Below are 15,716 nucleotides of genomic sequence, written 5' to 3'. Positions count from 1 at the left end.
GCTAACCAGCAAGTGCCCAAGCGACTCTCTCCTCCAGCGGTTCCAAGCAGCTGACATTCAGAAGCGTGCCAGGCCATGTTGAAGTTTATTCCCGCGCTGGGTTTCAGCTAGGAAAGTCCTCCAAGGCAGCTCACAAAGGATGATTCAAGCCGGGGAGGCAGGTGCGGGTGGGATGCAACTTTCCCAAATTTAAAACATTTTGGAAGATTCTGAGATGCATTTGTGTTCCTGCCCCAAAGGCAGCCCCAGAAAACTGTCTGAGAAAGTGGGAGCAGTTCCTGCTTCTTCTAAGGGTCTTGAATTGGGCTGGGTGAGGGAGGTGGAAGAGGTCAACAGGTCCTAGCTCCAGAATTGGCTTCTGAGCATGTACAGAGTGGCGGCTGAACCTACCCACCTACACACTGGAGAAAGAACAACGAAATATGTTATGACACAGTCTTACCCAGTCCAATCTGTGAAAATCTGTGCAAAAACAAAGGGGCTCAAGGCATCGCCAGGTTATTTTTTTGCTGCAAGTGCTGAACGCTGTGGTTCTCGAGGGGGGGGGGGGGCAGGAGAGAATGGCAAGAGCGGCGGACCATCAATATGATATTTTGGGAAAGATTCGTGTCCTTGTGTGGCTGCGTTATTTCATCCTTTCTGGACGTCCCGTCTGCGATCGTATCAATGAATTGAGAGCCAGTGTGGTGTAGTGGTTAAGAGCGGTAGTCTTGTAATGTGGGGAACCGGGTTCGCGTCTCCGCTCCTCCACATGCAGCTGCTGGGTGACCTTGGGCCAGTCACACTTCTCTGAAGTCTCTCAGCCCCACTCACCTCACAGAGTGTTTGTTGCGGGGGAGGAAGGGAAAGGAGAATGTGAGCCGCTTTGAGACTCCTTAAAGGGAGTGAAAGGCGGGATATCAAATCCAAACTCTTCTATTTCATCATCATCATAAAGCAGTTGTGTCCTGTGTTATAATTCTTTCTTTTCGTTCTGCGACGAAAAAGTTCAGCGTGGCGTTAGCATTTTTTTTTTTTTTTTGTGAAAGTGCGGCCCAAGGAAAAAAAGTTTTGAGAACTCCTGTTCTAAGGCAGTGTTTCCCAACATTGGTTCTCCTGCTGTTTTTGGACTACAATTCCCATCACCCCTGGCCACTTGTCTTACTAGTTAGGGATGATGGGAGTTGTAGTTCAAAAACAGCTGGAGCCCCAAGGTTGGGAAACACTGTTCTAAGGGGTCCAGCCGCCCGCGCCCCCCCTCCCGGAAACAGCTCCGCTTTTAGGCGGGTGGGGAGGAGCTGCGTTGCACCTCTGGACCCTAAACTGAGTCACGGGATATTCTGAGCTCGCTCTGCGCAGAGCTGGAGGAGGCAACTCCGGATTTGCACCTGGGGGGGGGGGGCAGAGCCGAACCTCCACAACTTTCAGGACTGAGGAGCCCTGCCCCCCACAAAAAAATCAGGCCTTCCCCAAGGCAGCGGATGGGAACCCCACGCTTTCCCATCCCGCTAGGGTCGCATCGCCCGCCCCCTTGCAGGGCCACAGCCCGGACCCGAGGCAGGCGGAGTTGGGGGGTTCGGAGGAGGGCAAAACGAAGCGACTAGCCCCCACCGCCCACCGCCACTCACCCGCGCCGGAAAACTCCCCGAAGAGCCGACCCGACGCAGCGGGGGGACAGAAAGGCGCCTCCCGGCTCGGGCCTCGCCCCTGGGGCCGCCCCCTTCCCGGCTGCCCACCCCACATGCCGGCCTGGAGGGGAGGGTCTCGCGGGACTTGGGGCGCGGGACTCGGGAGGGTCTCCTGAGCAGCTGTCCAGTGGGGAGACCCTCCCAGCCCCACCGACACCACGTGGCACGTTCCTCAAGGGGCAAGAAGAGGCGCCCTGCAGCTGGATCGGGTCCCAAAGAGCGGAGCGCGCTCCTTCCTCCTCCTCCTGCTGCTGCCGCCCCCTTGACGAAGGCCGGGGGTCCTTCGGCATCATTGCAAGAGAAGCCCCCGACGGCGAACCCGCTTTCTCGCTCCTTTCCTTGGGCTGGCGATTTAGGGGGGCGCCACAAGGACCCCGAGCGAAGGGAGAAAGTGCGGGGAGATGGCGCGGCTTTCGGCGTCTCACGGGGCGCCCCCTGGAATCTGAATGGCCAAATTCCGCCCCTGGGGTGCGGCAGAGCAGCAAGCCAAGTGGGGAGCAGACCGAGGGGGGAGGAAGCCCCCCACCCACCCAAACGCGCGGCGTAGGAGGCCTCCTCCTCATTGCACCTTCACAGCAACCCTGCGAGGTGGGCGACACGAAGAGCTTCGAGGCTGCGTCCAACACTCTTAACCCTTACGCCACACAGGCTCTTCCCAAAAATAGCTTTGCGGTGGGGGGGGGGGGAGGAAGGAGATGCAGGCCCCCCACGACGGAGTCAACAGCGTGCCAGGGAGGGCCGGACCAATTGGAGCTGGTCCGCCCCTTTGCCTCACAGGCCGAGGGGGACGCGGGGCAGCGCTAGCCCGCCCGACGAAGCGGACCACCCGGTCGGTGTCCAGGTTTCCCCGCAGAGGGAGCCGAGGAGAGCGGTGGGGGGGGGGGGCGGCCATCTTGGGCACCACGTGGGTCAGGACGCCCCCCACTCGAGATGGGGGAGAGTCAGCCTCACAGGGTTGTTGTGAGGGGGATAGAGGGGGCAGGTGGGCTTGCTCTCTGGGGGAAAGGCAGAAGGTCTCAAGCATCTTCCTCTCTGCGCGGGGGCTGCCTGGTCCTCAGGAGCAGAAATCGCCCCCCCCCCCCAACACTGCGGAGTTTGCGGGGAAGCGGAGAGTCAGGAGTTAGCCCGCTCGCTTGCTGGAAACTTCTAACTTAAGCGAGGAAACATAAAAAGCCCTTCTCTAAACTACCCCCCCCCCAAAAAAAACCAACCCCCTTATTTGCTCCGAAAGAAAAAGCCAGGGAGCTTGTGGGTTATTTCACAACAACCGCGGGTTTTTGTTTTTAAAATGTGGAGCATTATTACCTTGTGCCTCTGTTGCATTCCACGGGGCGGGGCTGATAGAAAACGGGGGGTGCAAGAGAGAGGCGCACACCCCAGTCCCGGTGGGAGGCTCCTTTTCTCTCCCCCCCCCCCCCCCCCGCTTCCATCGAGGGCGAAAACCCAGAGGGAGCGGGTCTCAGGATGCTGGGAAAACGTGGACTTCACTTTCGAAGGAGCCCGACGCCTTTCTCATCGGGGGTTAATCCGAGCCGGGATTGGGAGCTGCAGAGACCTCGGGGGTCCCGGTGAACGTTTCCATGGGAGATCAGCCTGCAGAGATCTTGGCTGTGTCTCCTCCCAGATACATTAACTAATAACCGTGGGGTCCCGAGATTTATGCAGGCTGGGTCCTCCCCACACCCACCCATTTTAAACCCTTCTGAAGGCCTTTAGCAAAAACTGGGCGAGACGCGGTGGGCTGACTGTCCCCTCCACCGATGGTGCCAACTTGGAAAAAAAATATTGGGGGGAGGGGGAAGTATGCCCCACCCGACATAATCGATACACGACGCCGTGCACACGCACACCATTTGAATGGCAATGCCCATCAACTTTGGGGGCGCCTGCCCGCCTCAAATATTTTATTGGGTAGCTGAAGGGACCTTAGGAGTTGGCTCCTCTGTAGGCAACATAAGGCCCCGGGGTCGGATCCAGCCCAATCGAATCAGCGTGTTTTTACATGAGTAGAAGAATGTGTGCTTTTATTTAAAATGTATCTCTGGGTGATTTGTGGGGCGTAGGAATATTTTTTCCAAAATATAGTACGGCCCCCCACAAGGTCTGAGGGACGGTGGACCCGACCCCTGCTGAAAAAGTTTGCTGACCCCTGGCTTTGGGGTTCAGTTTGGATCATCTCTTGGGTTTTTGCATCTCCTTCCCTCCTCCTCCTCCCCACAAGGAGACCCACGTTGCATTCACCCCCAGCCCACCCAAATTTCCTCTCCAGCTCCCAGCAGCCACAGCAGGGTTGGTTTTCCAACAAGCCAGGCCTGAGGTGGCTGTTAGAATGACCTCTCCTGCTAAGACCAGGCGGCCAAGCTGTGCAGGGCACAGGGGGAATTGTGCCAGGGGACTGGGCTCCATTATACAGTGACAATGATAATAATAGTAATAATAGTAATAAAGCTGAGATTCCTGCATTGCAAGGGGTTGGACTAGATGACCCCCAAGGTCCCTTCCAACTTCACGATTCTGATTCTGTGATTCCCGGCACCCACAAAGAACTCCAGGAGGAAGTTGGAAGAGGGCCGTTCTTCTCAACGTCCTCTTTCAGCTATGTGCGTTTGGGTTTAATTCGCCGGATCGGACTTTCAACCAGATCCCCTGGAAAACCAAAGTGAGGTGCTCTAGCTTTCTTTCTGCTGGGGGGGGGGGTTTGGGGTGTGAGAGGGAGGACTAGAGGCAGGGAGGGGCACTCACGACGCTCGTCCCAAAACCCCCAATGTGCCCAAACGTACATTGTCCTGAGAACCTCCTTCCCAAAGCCCAGTGCCTCACTTATCTGACACTGGGAAGGCAGTGAAAGGGCCAGAGGGGGCATAAAAATTTTGCACTCGCTCCTGCCCCCCCATGACAAATGCGGTGTGCAGCCCGGGGGTGGAGTGTGGGCGTAGTTTTGCGGCCCACTTGATCTGGGAGTAGAGCAGGGGTCAGCAACCTGTGGCCCTTGGGCCACAAACGGCCCATGGAGGTCATTTAAATGGCCCACGAACAGCCCCCAAACTGAGTCCCTGCGCGCTGCGCAAAACCGACACAGCAGGGACTCGCTTCCGCAGTGCCGAAAATCGCATCCATGGAGACGCAATCCGGCCCACATAGCGATCTCCACAAGAGTGAACCGGCCCTCTCTTCCCGGCCCTCCTCTCCCCTCTCCGCCCCACATAGCAGCCACAACCCCCCCCCCATGGGTTGCCAGTTTGCTCCCAGGTGGGGCCCAAGGTGATCATCGCCCGCCTTAAGCCCCAAAGACCTGAGAGACTGCCTCCTCCCTTGCAGGCCTTCAACCCCAGGTGATTTCGATGCCCTCCTGGCAACTCGACTATCCTCAGAAGGTGGGTCTCCTCTGGCAGCCCCCAAACTACCCAAGCGCCTCCGTTTTGGTGAACCTGGGCACCCGAGGCACCTGTGTTTTCAGGGCCCACCCTATTCCTGTGGCTGCAACCTGTTTTAAGCCTTTTTCAATTCCGGATTTTAGAATCTGGACCTGCTGGCAAAGGACGGGTGATAAAATTTAAGATGTTGTCAAGCTGGGATGTTGTTTGGCAGAGGAGGTCCGACTGAGATGATCAAGGGTCTGGAAACCGAGGCTGATGAGGAGCGGTTGAAGGAGCTGGGTTTGCAGCTGGCCTCTTGCAAAGCTCACCTCAGTGGGCAGCTGGCCTCTTGCAAAGCTCATCTCAGTGGGCAGCTGGCCTCTTGCAAAGCTCACCTCAGTGGGCAGCTGGCCTCTTGCAAAGCTCATCTCAGTGGGCAGCTGGCCTCTTGCAAAGCTCACCTCAGTGGGCAGCCGGCCTCTTGCAAAGCTCATCTCAGTGGGCAGCTGGCCTCTTGCAAAGCTCACCTCAGTGGGCAGCTGGCCTCTTGCAAAGCTCACCTCAGTGGGCAGCTGGCCTCTTGCAAAGCACACCCACCTCAATATCTTTGGCTCCAGGAGTTCCTCTTCCTGAAAGATTCGAGGAGTCAGATCCCTCCCCCAGGTGCTGCCTTGGTCAGACCGCTGGCTGGAGTTCTGGGCAGCCAGTTTGGGAAGGAGATTGGCAAGCTGGAAGGTAGGCTGAGAGATTGTCAGGGGTCTGGGAAATGAGCCGGATGAGGAATGGTTGAAGGAGCTGGGTTTGCAGCTGGCCTCTTGCAAAGCTCATCTCAGTGGGCAGCTGGCCTCTTGCAAAGCTCACCTCAGTGGGCAGCTGGCCTCTTGCAAAGCTCACCTCAGTGGGCAGCTGGCCTCTTGCCAAGCTCACCTCAGTGGGCAGCTGGCCTCTTGCAAAGCACACCCACCTCAATAGTTTTGGCTCCCGGGGTTCCTCTTCCTGAAAGATTTGGGGAGTCAGATCCCTCCCCCAGGTGCTGCCTTGGTCAGACCCCCGGCTGGAGTTCTGGGCACCCCAGTTTGGGAAGGAGATTGGCAAGTTGGAAGGTGGGCTGAGAGATTGTCAGGGGTCTGGGAAACGAACCTGATGAGGAACGGTTGAAGGAGCCGGGGATGTTTAGCCTGGAAAAGAGACTATGAGAGGTGATACGGTAGACGGCTTCAAATTCCTTAAAGGCCGTCACATGGAAGAGGGAGCAAACTTCTTTTCTCCCGCTCTGGAGGGCAGGACCCGAACCCATGGCTTCAAGTTGCGAGAAAGGAGCTTCTGAATAAACAGTAGGAGGCTAAGAGCCATTTGACGGTGAAACGAACTCCCTTAGAATCATAGACTTGTAGAGTCGAAAGGGACCCCGAGGGTCATCCAGCCCAACCCCCCCTGCAATGCAGGAATCTCAGCTCAAGCACCCCTCATAGATGGCCATCCAATCTCTGCCTAAAGATCTCCAAGGAAGCAGGGTCCACCCGCTCCCAAGTGAGTCTGTTTCACTGTCAAAGAGCTCTTACTGTCAGAAAAGTTCTTCCTGGCGTTTGGCCAGAACCACCTCTTTTGTAACTTGAAGCTGTGGGTTCGAGTCCTACCCTCCAGAGCAGGAGAAAACAGGCTTGCTCCATACTCCAGCCCTTTAGGTGCTTGGAAACGGTTCTTTCATCTCCTCTCTTCCAGGCAAAACATTCCCGGCCTGGAAAAGCGGATGGAGGGCTCCCCTGCCAGGGATTCCTTCGCTGCGATTCCTGCATTCGCAGCGGGTTGGGCTGGATGACCCCTGGGGTTCCCTTCCGACTCCGCAATTCTAAGAGCGATGCAGATGAACCCTGTTTATGCTCAGGCGCTCCTCCCGTACGACGGCAAATGACCTGCACCTCCGCCAGCCGTGCCAAGCGACCTCCGGGCTGCACCCCCTCTGCTCTTTCTGCCCCCCCCTTCTGAGCTGGGGCTGGAAGCATCTCAAGTCTGCGCTGGAGGGGCAAGAACCACAGCCAGGCCACCGTCTTCCTCACACGCTTTATTCCAAAACAGAGAAGACACTCGCACTCACGCCTTGGGTCCGGAAAGATCATGCCTTATTGGAAAGGGGCTGGGGGGGGGGCGGAGGGGGGAGGGAATACAGGCACCCAAAGTCGGGGGGGGGGCTGCTGGTCTTCCAAACAGCAGGCTCCTCCGAATCTCCGGCTACCTGCGTCCACGTGCCCCACATGCATGTGGGGCGCCTGCCCCCCCCAACAACAAAAAATGAGAAAGAGGGAAAGGGAGGGAAGAAGGCAGAGGCGCTGCTGCTGCTGCTGCTGCCCCCCCTCCTCTGGGATCCGTCACATGCTGCCCGGGTGAGTCACAGGTTTGGGGGCGGCAGGAAGTGCCACGTTGCTGGTGTGAACAGATTGGGGGTGCTGGGGGGGGGGGCGGTAGGAGAAGTGGGAGAGTTTGGAGGGGCACAGAAAAAAAGATGGAGAATGGAGATCATTCGGTGCCCCTGAATTCCACGCTGCGCTCTCTCTCTCTCTCTCTGCCCCCCAACAGGCGGGGGCAAAATGCCTCCCTGCCCCCCCAAACACTCTGGCGCAGGGCACCCCCCACCCCACCCCCAGCTGGTGGTTCGGTATTTACATCGTGCGGTTTCCTTGGCCAGGAGGCCGGCTGCAGAGCTTGCGCGGCCGCCACAGGCTCTCAGCCCCACTGCATGTGGGGGGCAAAGGGGCGCGAGGGGCGGGGGCAAGGGGGGGGGGAGCCGGCTCACGATCCCAAGTCTACGCCAAGCCCATCTCCTCCAAAACGCTCCGGGGCGACTCGTCTTCCTGTATCGGGGAGAGAAGCAGAGGGGAGGCGGGTTCAGAGGAGGGGAGCAGGAAGTGTGGGGGGGGAAGCAGCCTGCCCCCCTCCCCAAAAGACCCCCAGCCCAACCGCTACCCTGACACTTCCCGGGGGAGGGAAGGCTTTCTGCGCTTGCTCAGAGGTGCTCTTGACGCCCCATAGAGCAACTAACAGGCCTTTTTCCATTCTAAGGGTTTGGGGGTTCACCATGCAGGGTTGTTTTTGTCTTCGGGGGGGGTGGCGGCAGCGGCTGGGGGTGCCAAGGCTGCTGCGTCTCCTTCCTCCCACCCCCGAGGATTTGCACTCGGCCCCAGCGGCAGGCGGCTGAGTCGCTCACGCCCACTGCAGAGAGAGGGAGCGATGGCTGCCGGTGACTCATGGCATGCAGAAAGCAGCAGCCAGGAAGATAGCTTTCTTGGGGGGCTCCTCCAGCAGCAACACCCCCCCCCAAAAAAAAATTTCCTCTGCGGAAGCAGACACAAAACCAGGCATGGCCACGGCGGCAGGTTGCTTGGCCCCACAGCTGGAGGGAAGTGTATGGTTTATCTTTGGGGGTGCAGGGAGAAGGGCCCCCCCAGTCCTTGCCGCCCCCCCACGGCTGAGGCATGCAGGACCCCCATGCAGGGGCCCACCTCTACCTCCTGCAAGAGGTCCGCCTGCTCAATGGCTTTGAGGACGCTTTTCTTGGAGGTGTCCTGAACTTCTCCCCCCATCAGGAACTCGTCCAGGATGAAGTAAGCCTTCTCAAAGTTGAAGATGATGTCCAGCTCACACACCTGGGGGGAGGACGAGAAAGGGGGTGTGAGAACCAAGCAGGGCCCCCCAACACACCAACCCCCCCCCACCGCTCTCAGGATCACAGCTGTCAATTTCCCCCCCTTTTTAAAAAGGGAAATTCCCTTATTCTGAACAGGATTCCTGTTCAAAAAGGGGGAAGTTGATAGCTATGCCCAGGATCCTGACCCTCCAATCTGGCTGAGTTTCCGGGGGGGGGGGGGGGGCAGAGAAGCGGCTCTGTGGCATTAGCAGCAGGAATTAGCTGGGGCGGCTGCCAAGCCCTCGTTAAGCCCAATTAGCAGCCATGCTTAGCTGGATTTTGTGGGTCTAAGAGCAGGCTTAGGAGAGGGAGGCTGGAGGGAGGCTTTCTATGGGGCAGGGAAGTGGGGGGGGGGCGGATTAAGGAATCAAAATGACCGCAAGAGTAATTAGCGGCAGGGTCTGGCCTCTGCCCTCCTGCCTCCCCACAGCCGCAGGTCAAAAACTCTGCTGTTGGGGGGGGGAGCAGGGGGCGGGGAGCCCAGAACCTCTTAGGACCCCCCCCCCTCCCAGGTCTGCCGGTGCCCTCCAACTGCCTCAGCTTAAACGGAGCTGAACGTTGGAAGGTTCAGGAGGGAGAAAACTTCTGGTGCAGAGCGGAACTGCGGAACTCCCTGCCACTGGAGACAGCGGCACCCAACAACTCGGTTGGCGTCAGAAGAGAACAAGACAATTGGAGACAGCAATGCTTCTGGGTACGAGTCGCTGGAAAACACAGGGCTCTCCTGCTGGGATTCCGCGGGCTTTTAATGTCTGACGTCTCACGCAGTGTTTATAATCTTTTGCTGGAAGCTGCCCAGAGTGGCAGACCCAATTTATCAAGTAATAAATGAATATTATTGTGACTACTACTGCTGGTTCCCCTTTGGGGCACCTGGTTCGTCATTGTGAGGTGGGCTAAGACAGGGACCCCCGTGGCCCTGACCCAGCAGGGCTCTTCTCATGGCTCGGTTGGCAGAATGCGAGACTCTTGATCTCAGGGACGTGGGTTCAAGCCCCAGGGGGGGGGGGAGATTCCTGCACTGCAGAGGATTGGACTAGATGATCCCTGGGGGTCCCATCCAACTCTACGTTCCTATTATTCTAAGCTCTAAACGGCCTCAAAGGCCCAGTATATCTGAAGTATACATTGTTCTGGCTGGACACTGGGGTCCAGCTCCGAGGGCCTTCTGGCGGTTCCCTCCCTGCGCGAAATGAGGTTGCAGGGAACCAGGCAGAGGGCCTTCTCGGTGGTGGCACCCGCCCTGTGGAACACCCTCCCATCAGATGCCCTGTTTAGGGAAGCTTTTAATGTTTAATAGGTTATTGTATTTTAGTGTTGTGTTGGAAGCCGCCCAAGTGGCTGGGGAATAAATAATAAATTATTATTATTATTATTATTATTAAGGAAATAAACAATTACAGTCATACCTCGGGTTACAGACGCTTGGGTTGCGCGTTTTTGGGCTCCGCAGCACGCCGAACCCGGAAGTACCAGAACAGGTTACTTCTGGGTTACGGATCGTGCGCAGAAGTGCTAAATCGTGCTTCACATATGCGCCGAAGCGCCAGAGCGCAACCCGCGCATGCACAGACGTGGCGCTGCTGGTTTGCGGACGCTGCAAGTTGCGAACGTGCCTCAAGCACGGATCACATTCGCGACCTGAGAGTCCACTGTATCTGACTTTTAGAAGACATCTGAAGGCAGCCCTGCTTAGGGAAGTTTTTGATGTTTTCTTGTGTTTTTAATCTTTTGTTGGAAGCCGCCCAGAGTGGCTGGGGAATAAATAATAAATTATTATTATTATTATTATTATTATTATTATTATTATTATTATTATTATTATTCCAAGCACCTCTGCTCTAGGGTTCACGCCTGAAAGGAGAGAGATGAGACAAAGTGTCGCCCACCCCTACACATACAGAGAGGGGGGGTGGAATGGTGGTGCTTTTTACACCAACAAAGAAGCAGGAAAAGGGTGCTCTGCAGTCACGGAATCCTAGAATTGGGACCCCCAAAGGTCATCTAGTCCAACCCACAGGAGAAGCCCCTCCCCACAACTCACGCTGCCAAAGTATTTGTCCAGCAGCTCCACGTATCGGTGGATGAGCTCCAAAGTGATGAGTTCGTTGTCCTGGCCCTCAATGGCGCAGCAGAAATACAAGCTGGCGTACCTGGGGCAGGAGGGCGGAAAAAGGGGGTCAGGACTCCAGCTCTGCTGCTGCTGCCTGGCTCACCTATGGGGGGAAGCCTCCTCCCCCTCCCCACCGCGCCCCCTTGAAGAGACCGCCAGCTGCCCACCACCACCCAAGCCTGCCTTGCCTTCCCCGGGGCGACCAGCCAGCCATTTCCAGGTGTGCGGGGGGCAAAGCAGGTGTCTATGCTGGCCGGAAGTGGGGTGTGTGGGGCACAGGGCCCTTATTAACCCCGTGCGCAGCTGCAGAGGCCCCCTTTGGCCACAGAGGAGCCAAGGTGAGCTCAGTCCGCCCCCTGCAGGACAACGCTGTCCCTGCAGGCACCCCTAGAAAGGTGCCCGTCACCTGGGGTTCACCTGCCCACCCCACCCTCTGCCCCACAGCAGCAGTGATGTCTCCTTGGGCAGCTCAGAAGAATAGCTGCCAACGTTTCCCTTTTCCTAAAGGGAAATTCCCTTATTCCAAATAGGATTCCTCGCAAGAAAAGGGGAAAGTTGACAGCTATTCTCAGAAGGCTTCTCCCTTCAGCACAGCCCCACGAGGCTGTTCAGAGCACAGAGAAACCGAGGGCCACCTTCCGCTTCTGGGCAAGCCTCTGAGGGCCACACACTCCAGGGGGCAGGGCCAGAGGTAAAAGGGGGCGGAGCTGTTGCTGTTAAAAATATATATTTTAGTATTGTACAGTGGGGTAGTTCCTGCTGAGACTTCTCCCTCTGCGAAGCCAAGAAAGAGACGCCAGCAGAGTTCGAGGGAATCAGCCGGGCAAAGAAACACAAAGAAGAGCTGGCAAGGGCCACACAGAAGGGAATGGGGGGCCACACGCAGCCTCTGGGTCTGGGGCTCCCCCACTCTTGCCTGAGATAAAGCAATTTGTGGGTCTAAGAGTCCCTCATTCCCCAGGGAGGGGGGCTGCTTATTCTCCATTCCTGCCCCCCCCCAAAAAAGAGAGAGAGAATGAGACTGCCCCCCCCCAAACGGACAGGGACCAACTCAGGGTGAGCAAAGCTTGGGGGGGGGCTTTCCAATCCACACACCAGGGCAGCTATGGAGAAAGAGACAACCAGGTCACCCCCTTCAAGATGGGGGCTGGGGGCCCAGAGAAAGTGGCGCCCCTCATGGGCCAAGGGACCTCCTGCAACAGGAGCAGGGCAGGGCCTTCTCGGTGCAGGCACCACACCCGCAACACACTTTTCCCTGGCAGAGCAGCTCAGAGCCAGACAAAGGCTCCTCTGCTTCCTCCTGGCCTTTTCCACGCCCGTTTCCGGCCTCCAAACCTTCTCCTGACGCTCTTGTGGGCAAGACGGAACGGGGCCCCCAGGGGTCATCCATCCCAACCCGCTGCAACGCAGGAGTCGCAGCCGAAGGCTCCCTGATGGCAGACCTCCAGTGGAGGAGAGGCTGCCACCTTCCAAGAATCGCAGTGTTGCAAGGGACTCCCCCCAGGGGTCATCCAGCCCAACCCAGAGTCGCAGCGAGTGGGGAGCGGGTTCGAGAGTCACCTTTTGTAGACCACCTTGAGGTCCCTCCACTCCAGGAAGCTGCACATCTTCGGTTTCCGCGCCAGAACCACCTGCATGAGCTCCCTCACCATCTTCTTCTTGTCCTTGTCGGACGTGGCCAGGTACCACTTCTGGAGGCGCAGTTTGCCCTGGCGGCTGAAGAGGAGCATGAAGCGCATCTGGGGGGGGGGGCGGAGAGGAGAGGTGGGAGGTCAGGGGGGCCTCCTATGGCAGAAAGCAGCAACCCCCCCAAAAAAACCCCAAGAAAATTATATCCTGCAAAGCAAGGGGGTCCCCTGCAAGCACAGAATGAGGCCCTTCCAAGGTTTCTTTTGGGGGGGGGGTCACACAGTTGCAGCCTGCTGAAAAGCAGCCCAAGGGAGGCTGATCAGAATTGCCCCCTCCAGAGACAGAACAAAAATTCATTCATTTATTACATTTTACCACAGTCCTTCCCTTGCAAATCTCAGGGTGGTTTTTAAAGAAAAGGTCGTGGGAATTAGGGGAGTGGTCCTTGGTTTCTTCTTATTATTATTTTTACTATGCATTTTGCAGATTTTATGTCATAGTTCTATGCTGCGGACCGCCCTGAGATCTACGGCGGCGTACAAAACCAGTGAACAATAAATGAGTAATAATTTAAAAATGCAGTATACGGTAAATAAAAAAGCCAATCCACAAAGACTGACCCCCCACCCCAGATTCCCAGGTTCCCCCTCCTCTTCCTAAAGAACCCAGGAGTCCGGGCCCCACTCCCTTTCCGGACTCGTCTGACACCCCCTTCTGCTGGAGAGATAATAATAATAATAATAATAATAATAATAATAATAATAATAATAATAGAGGCTCTCCCCCTTCCATAGCCCCTCTGGCAAAAGGATCTCTTTCCTCTTCCTAGGATCTGGCCAACAGCTCATCTCTCGTCCAGCCTCCTGCTCTCACTGGGGCCGACCAGTTACCCCAGTTACGGGAAACCAGCAAGGCGGAGCTGAGCTCCGCAGGTCCCCTCTGGCCTCCTGGGGTTCCCTGAAACTGGGATCTACAACCGTGGCCACAGCTAGCCCTCTCCTCCTCCAGGAATCTGCCCTTTAAAGCCATCCCTTGGCTCCTGTGGCAGGGAGTTCCGCAGGGCATCTATGCGCTCCTGATGGCAGCTGCATGCGTCGGAGGCAAGGCGGGTCGAGCGCAGCTGAGCAACCCTCCCTGGGAGAGTCACCAACAAGTCTCAACAGGTGAGCCAGGAGGGGTGGCTCAGGTAGGAAGAGGCAGCCACTCCCGGCAGTGGGAGAGAGCGAGCAGGAGCTTTGCAACACCCACTAGGCGCCACTTCCCTCAGCCCAAAACGCCTGGAGGGCTTTCCAGGCGGGCAAAGGCGGTGACCCCAAATCCACACAATGGGTTGGAAGGGGACCCCCAGGGTCATCTAGTCCAACCCGCTGCAAGGCAGGAGACTTGAACCCACAACCCTGAGATCCAGAATCTCCTGCTTTCCTAACTGAGCGAGCCTTGCCTCTTTATCAGCGCCCCCCCCCTTGATAAAAAGCACACCCGGAAATCCTGCCCCACAAGTGCTGCCTTTGCCCCAGTCTCTCCCCCCCACCCCAGAGGCCTCGCCAGCCAATTCCGCTAATGGCCAAGGAGGAGGGGGGAAGGAGCTGGCAGGCGACGCCGACAAGGACGTGCCTTTTCCGTGGGGCGGGGCGGGGGGGGGCGACGGGGCGGAGGCGCCAGGGTGGGGCAGCGGGAGGGGGCTCCGGAAACCCCCCGATCCTCGGCTCAAAGACCCCCCGGGGCGCTGCGAGGAGGGAGGGAGGGATGGGGGGCGCAGCGGACCCCCACCCAGGGGGGGACTGGCTGGTTTTGTGGGGCGGGGTGAGCAACTCCAAGCCCCGCTCCCGCCGGGGACCCCCTGCCCCGTGGGGGGCAGATCTGTGGGGTCTTCCTTTGGGGGGGATCTCTTCCGCCTGCCCAGCCCCCCGGGGCGCTGCTCTCCCCGCCGTCTGCACATGCTCAGAGGCGCCCTTGCTCTGGAGGGAGGAGGAGGGGGGGTCCCTCTGCTCTGGATCCAGCCCTCCCCTTGCACCCGGGGCCGGAAGTGTCCGCCCTGCCACGTGGGAGCCAGCCCCCCCTCTCCTCCCCACGGGGCGCCGGGTGGGGGCTCCTCCCCGCCCCCCCCCCGCTCACCATGTCGGGCGTCGGTCCGTGGCGGGCCGTTCGGCGCGGCCCCTGCGGCCCTCCGGCTCCTCTTCCGCGGCCCGAACCTGCCCAGGTGCCTCCCGGCCGGGACCCGCCCCCCGCCCCGAGCCCGCGCCTGCGCACTGCGGAGCCCGCTTCCGGGGCGGGAGGGGCGCCCGCTCGCTCCCCGTCGCCGAGGCAACCGGGCGGGGGCGGGGCCTGTCTCCCCGGGCGACGGGAGGGGCGGGGAAGCCGGAGAGGAGCAGGAGGGAGGGGCCTCCTCCGGTGACGTCATCCGGGAGGGAGGCTGAGAGGGAAGGGAGGAGTCTCCTCCGGTGGGTGTCGGAAAGGGGAAAGGGGCGCAACTGAAGACCCCCCCCCCCACTTGCATATGCTGATTTATGAGCCCCCAACCCAGGGTCTGCTGTGGGCAGGATTCCTGCCTTCATGGGGTTGGGCTGGATGACCCCTGGGGGTCCCTTCCAGCTGCAGGTCACTTCAAACCCACTTATTCTGCCCCCCCCCCCCCGACAAAGCCACATGCAATCCATTTTTCCCTCTCCCCTCCCCCTCATTTCTTTTTCATAAGAGGCGGTGGTGGAGTGGAGTGGTTACAGTGGAAGGGTCTCCCTTGGGAGGGGGTGGGCTCTCCTTCCTTGGAGGTTTTTCAGCAGAGGTTGGGGGGCCCTCTGCCTTGGGGGCTTCAGCTGAGATTCCTGCATTGCAAGTAGGGGGTTGGGCTGGATGACCCCTGGGGATCCCTTCCAGCTCTCCAATCCTATAAACACTTGCTCCCCCCGCCCCGTTTTCCCCCATCCAGTTCCTCCTCCTTTACCTCCCCACCCCTCGCCATTCAAGTCCCCAGGAGTTCCATCTGCAGCTCCTGCACTGCATGGGGTTGGGCTGGATGACCCCTGGGGGTCCCTTCCAGCTGCAGGTCACTTCAACCCCACTCTCCTTCCTTGGAGGTTTTTCAGCAGAGGTTGGGGGCCCCTCTGTCTGGGATGCTTCAGCTGAGATGCCTGCATTGCAGGCAGCGGGTTGGGCTGGATGACCCCTGGGGGTCCCTGCCGACTCTACGATTCTCTGTTTCTCTGATTGCTGGACTGAGACCCGGGAGAGGCCTGGGTTCAAATCCCTGGGTGACCCTGAGGAGCCAGTCC

At 58.4% G+C, this 15,716-nt stretch overlaps 2 protein-coding genes across 6 annotated transcripts in view; both read right to left on the bottom strand.

Annotated features, from left to right (window-relative positions):
* The window catches only part of LOC114582471 (uncharacterized), a 45,394-nt gene extending 42,352 nt beyond the window's left edge, over positions 1 to 3,042 (bottom strand). Inside the window, exon 1 of one of the 4 annotated variants that reach the window (XM_077916717.1) lies at positions 2,973 to 3,042. The gene's annotated coding sequence lies outside the window, so the exon portion shown is untranslated. The other 3 variants (XM_077916716.1, XM_077916715.1, XM_077916718.1) reach the window with 3 other exon arrangements.
* Positions 3,043 to 7,070: 4,028 nt separating this feature from the next.
* Positions 7,071 to 14,708, bottom strand: AP1S1 (adaptor related protein complex 1 subunit sigma 1). Of its 2 annotated transcripts, none has more exons than XM_028703533.2 (5): positions 14,563 to 14,708; positions 12,379 to 12,557; positions 10,750 to 10,858; positions 8,521 to 8,664; positions 7,071 to 7,872 (listed from the first exon to the last, which is right to left on the bottom strand). In XM_028703533.2, the coding sequence occupies exons 1-5, from the start codon at positions 14,563 to 14,565 to the stop codon at positions 7,825 to 7,827; spliced, it is 483 nt and encodes a 160-aa protein (XP_028559366.1). In that variant the 5' UTR covers positions 14,566 to 14,708; the 3' UTR covers positions 7,071 to 7,824. The 2 variants fall into 2 exon arrangements, with proteins under 2 accessions (XP_028559366.1, XP_028559367.1); XM_028703534.2 differs by having other exon boundaries at positions 8,527 to 8,664.
* Between the last annotated feature and the right edge of the window lie 1,008 nt (positions 14,709 to 15,716).

Source organism: Podarcis muralis, chromosome 13 (genome assembly GCF_964188315.1).
Source record: "Podarcis muralis chromosome 13, rPodMur119.hap1.1, whole genome shotgun sequence".
Classification (NCBI taxonomy): Eukaryota; Metazoa; Chordata; class Lepidosauria; order Squamata; family Lacertidae; genus Podarcis; species Podarcis muralis.
The sequence above is the reverse complement of the archived record's forward strand: the minus strand, read 5'-3'. Positions and strand labels throughout refer to the sequence as shown.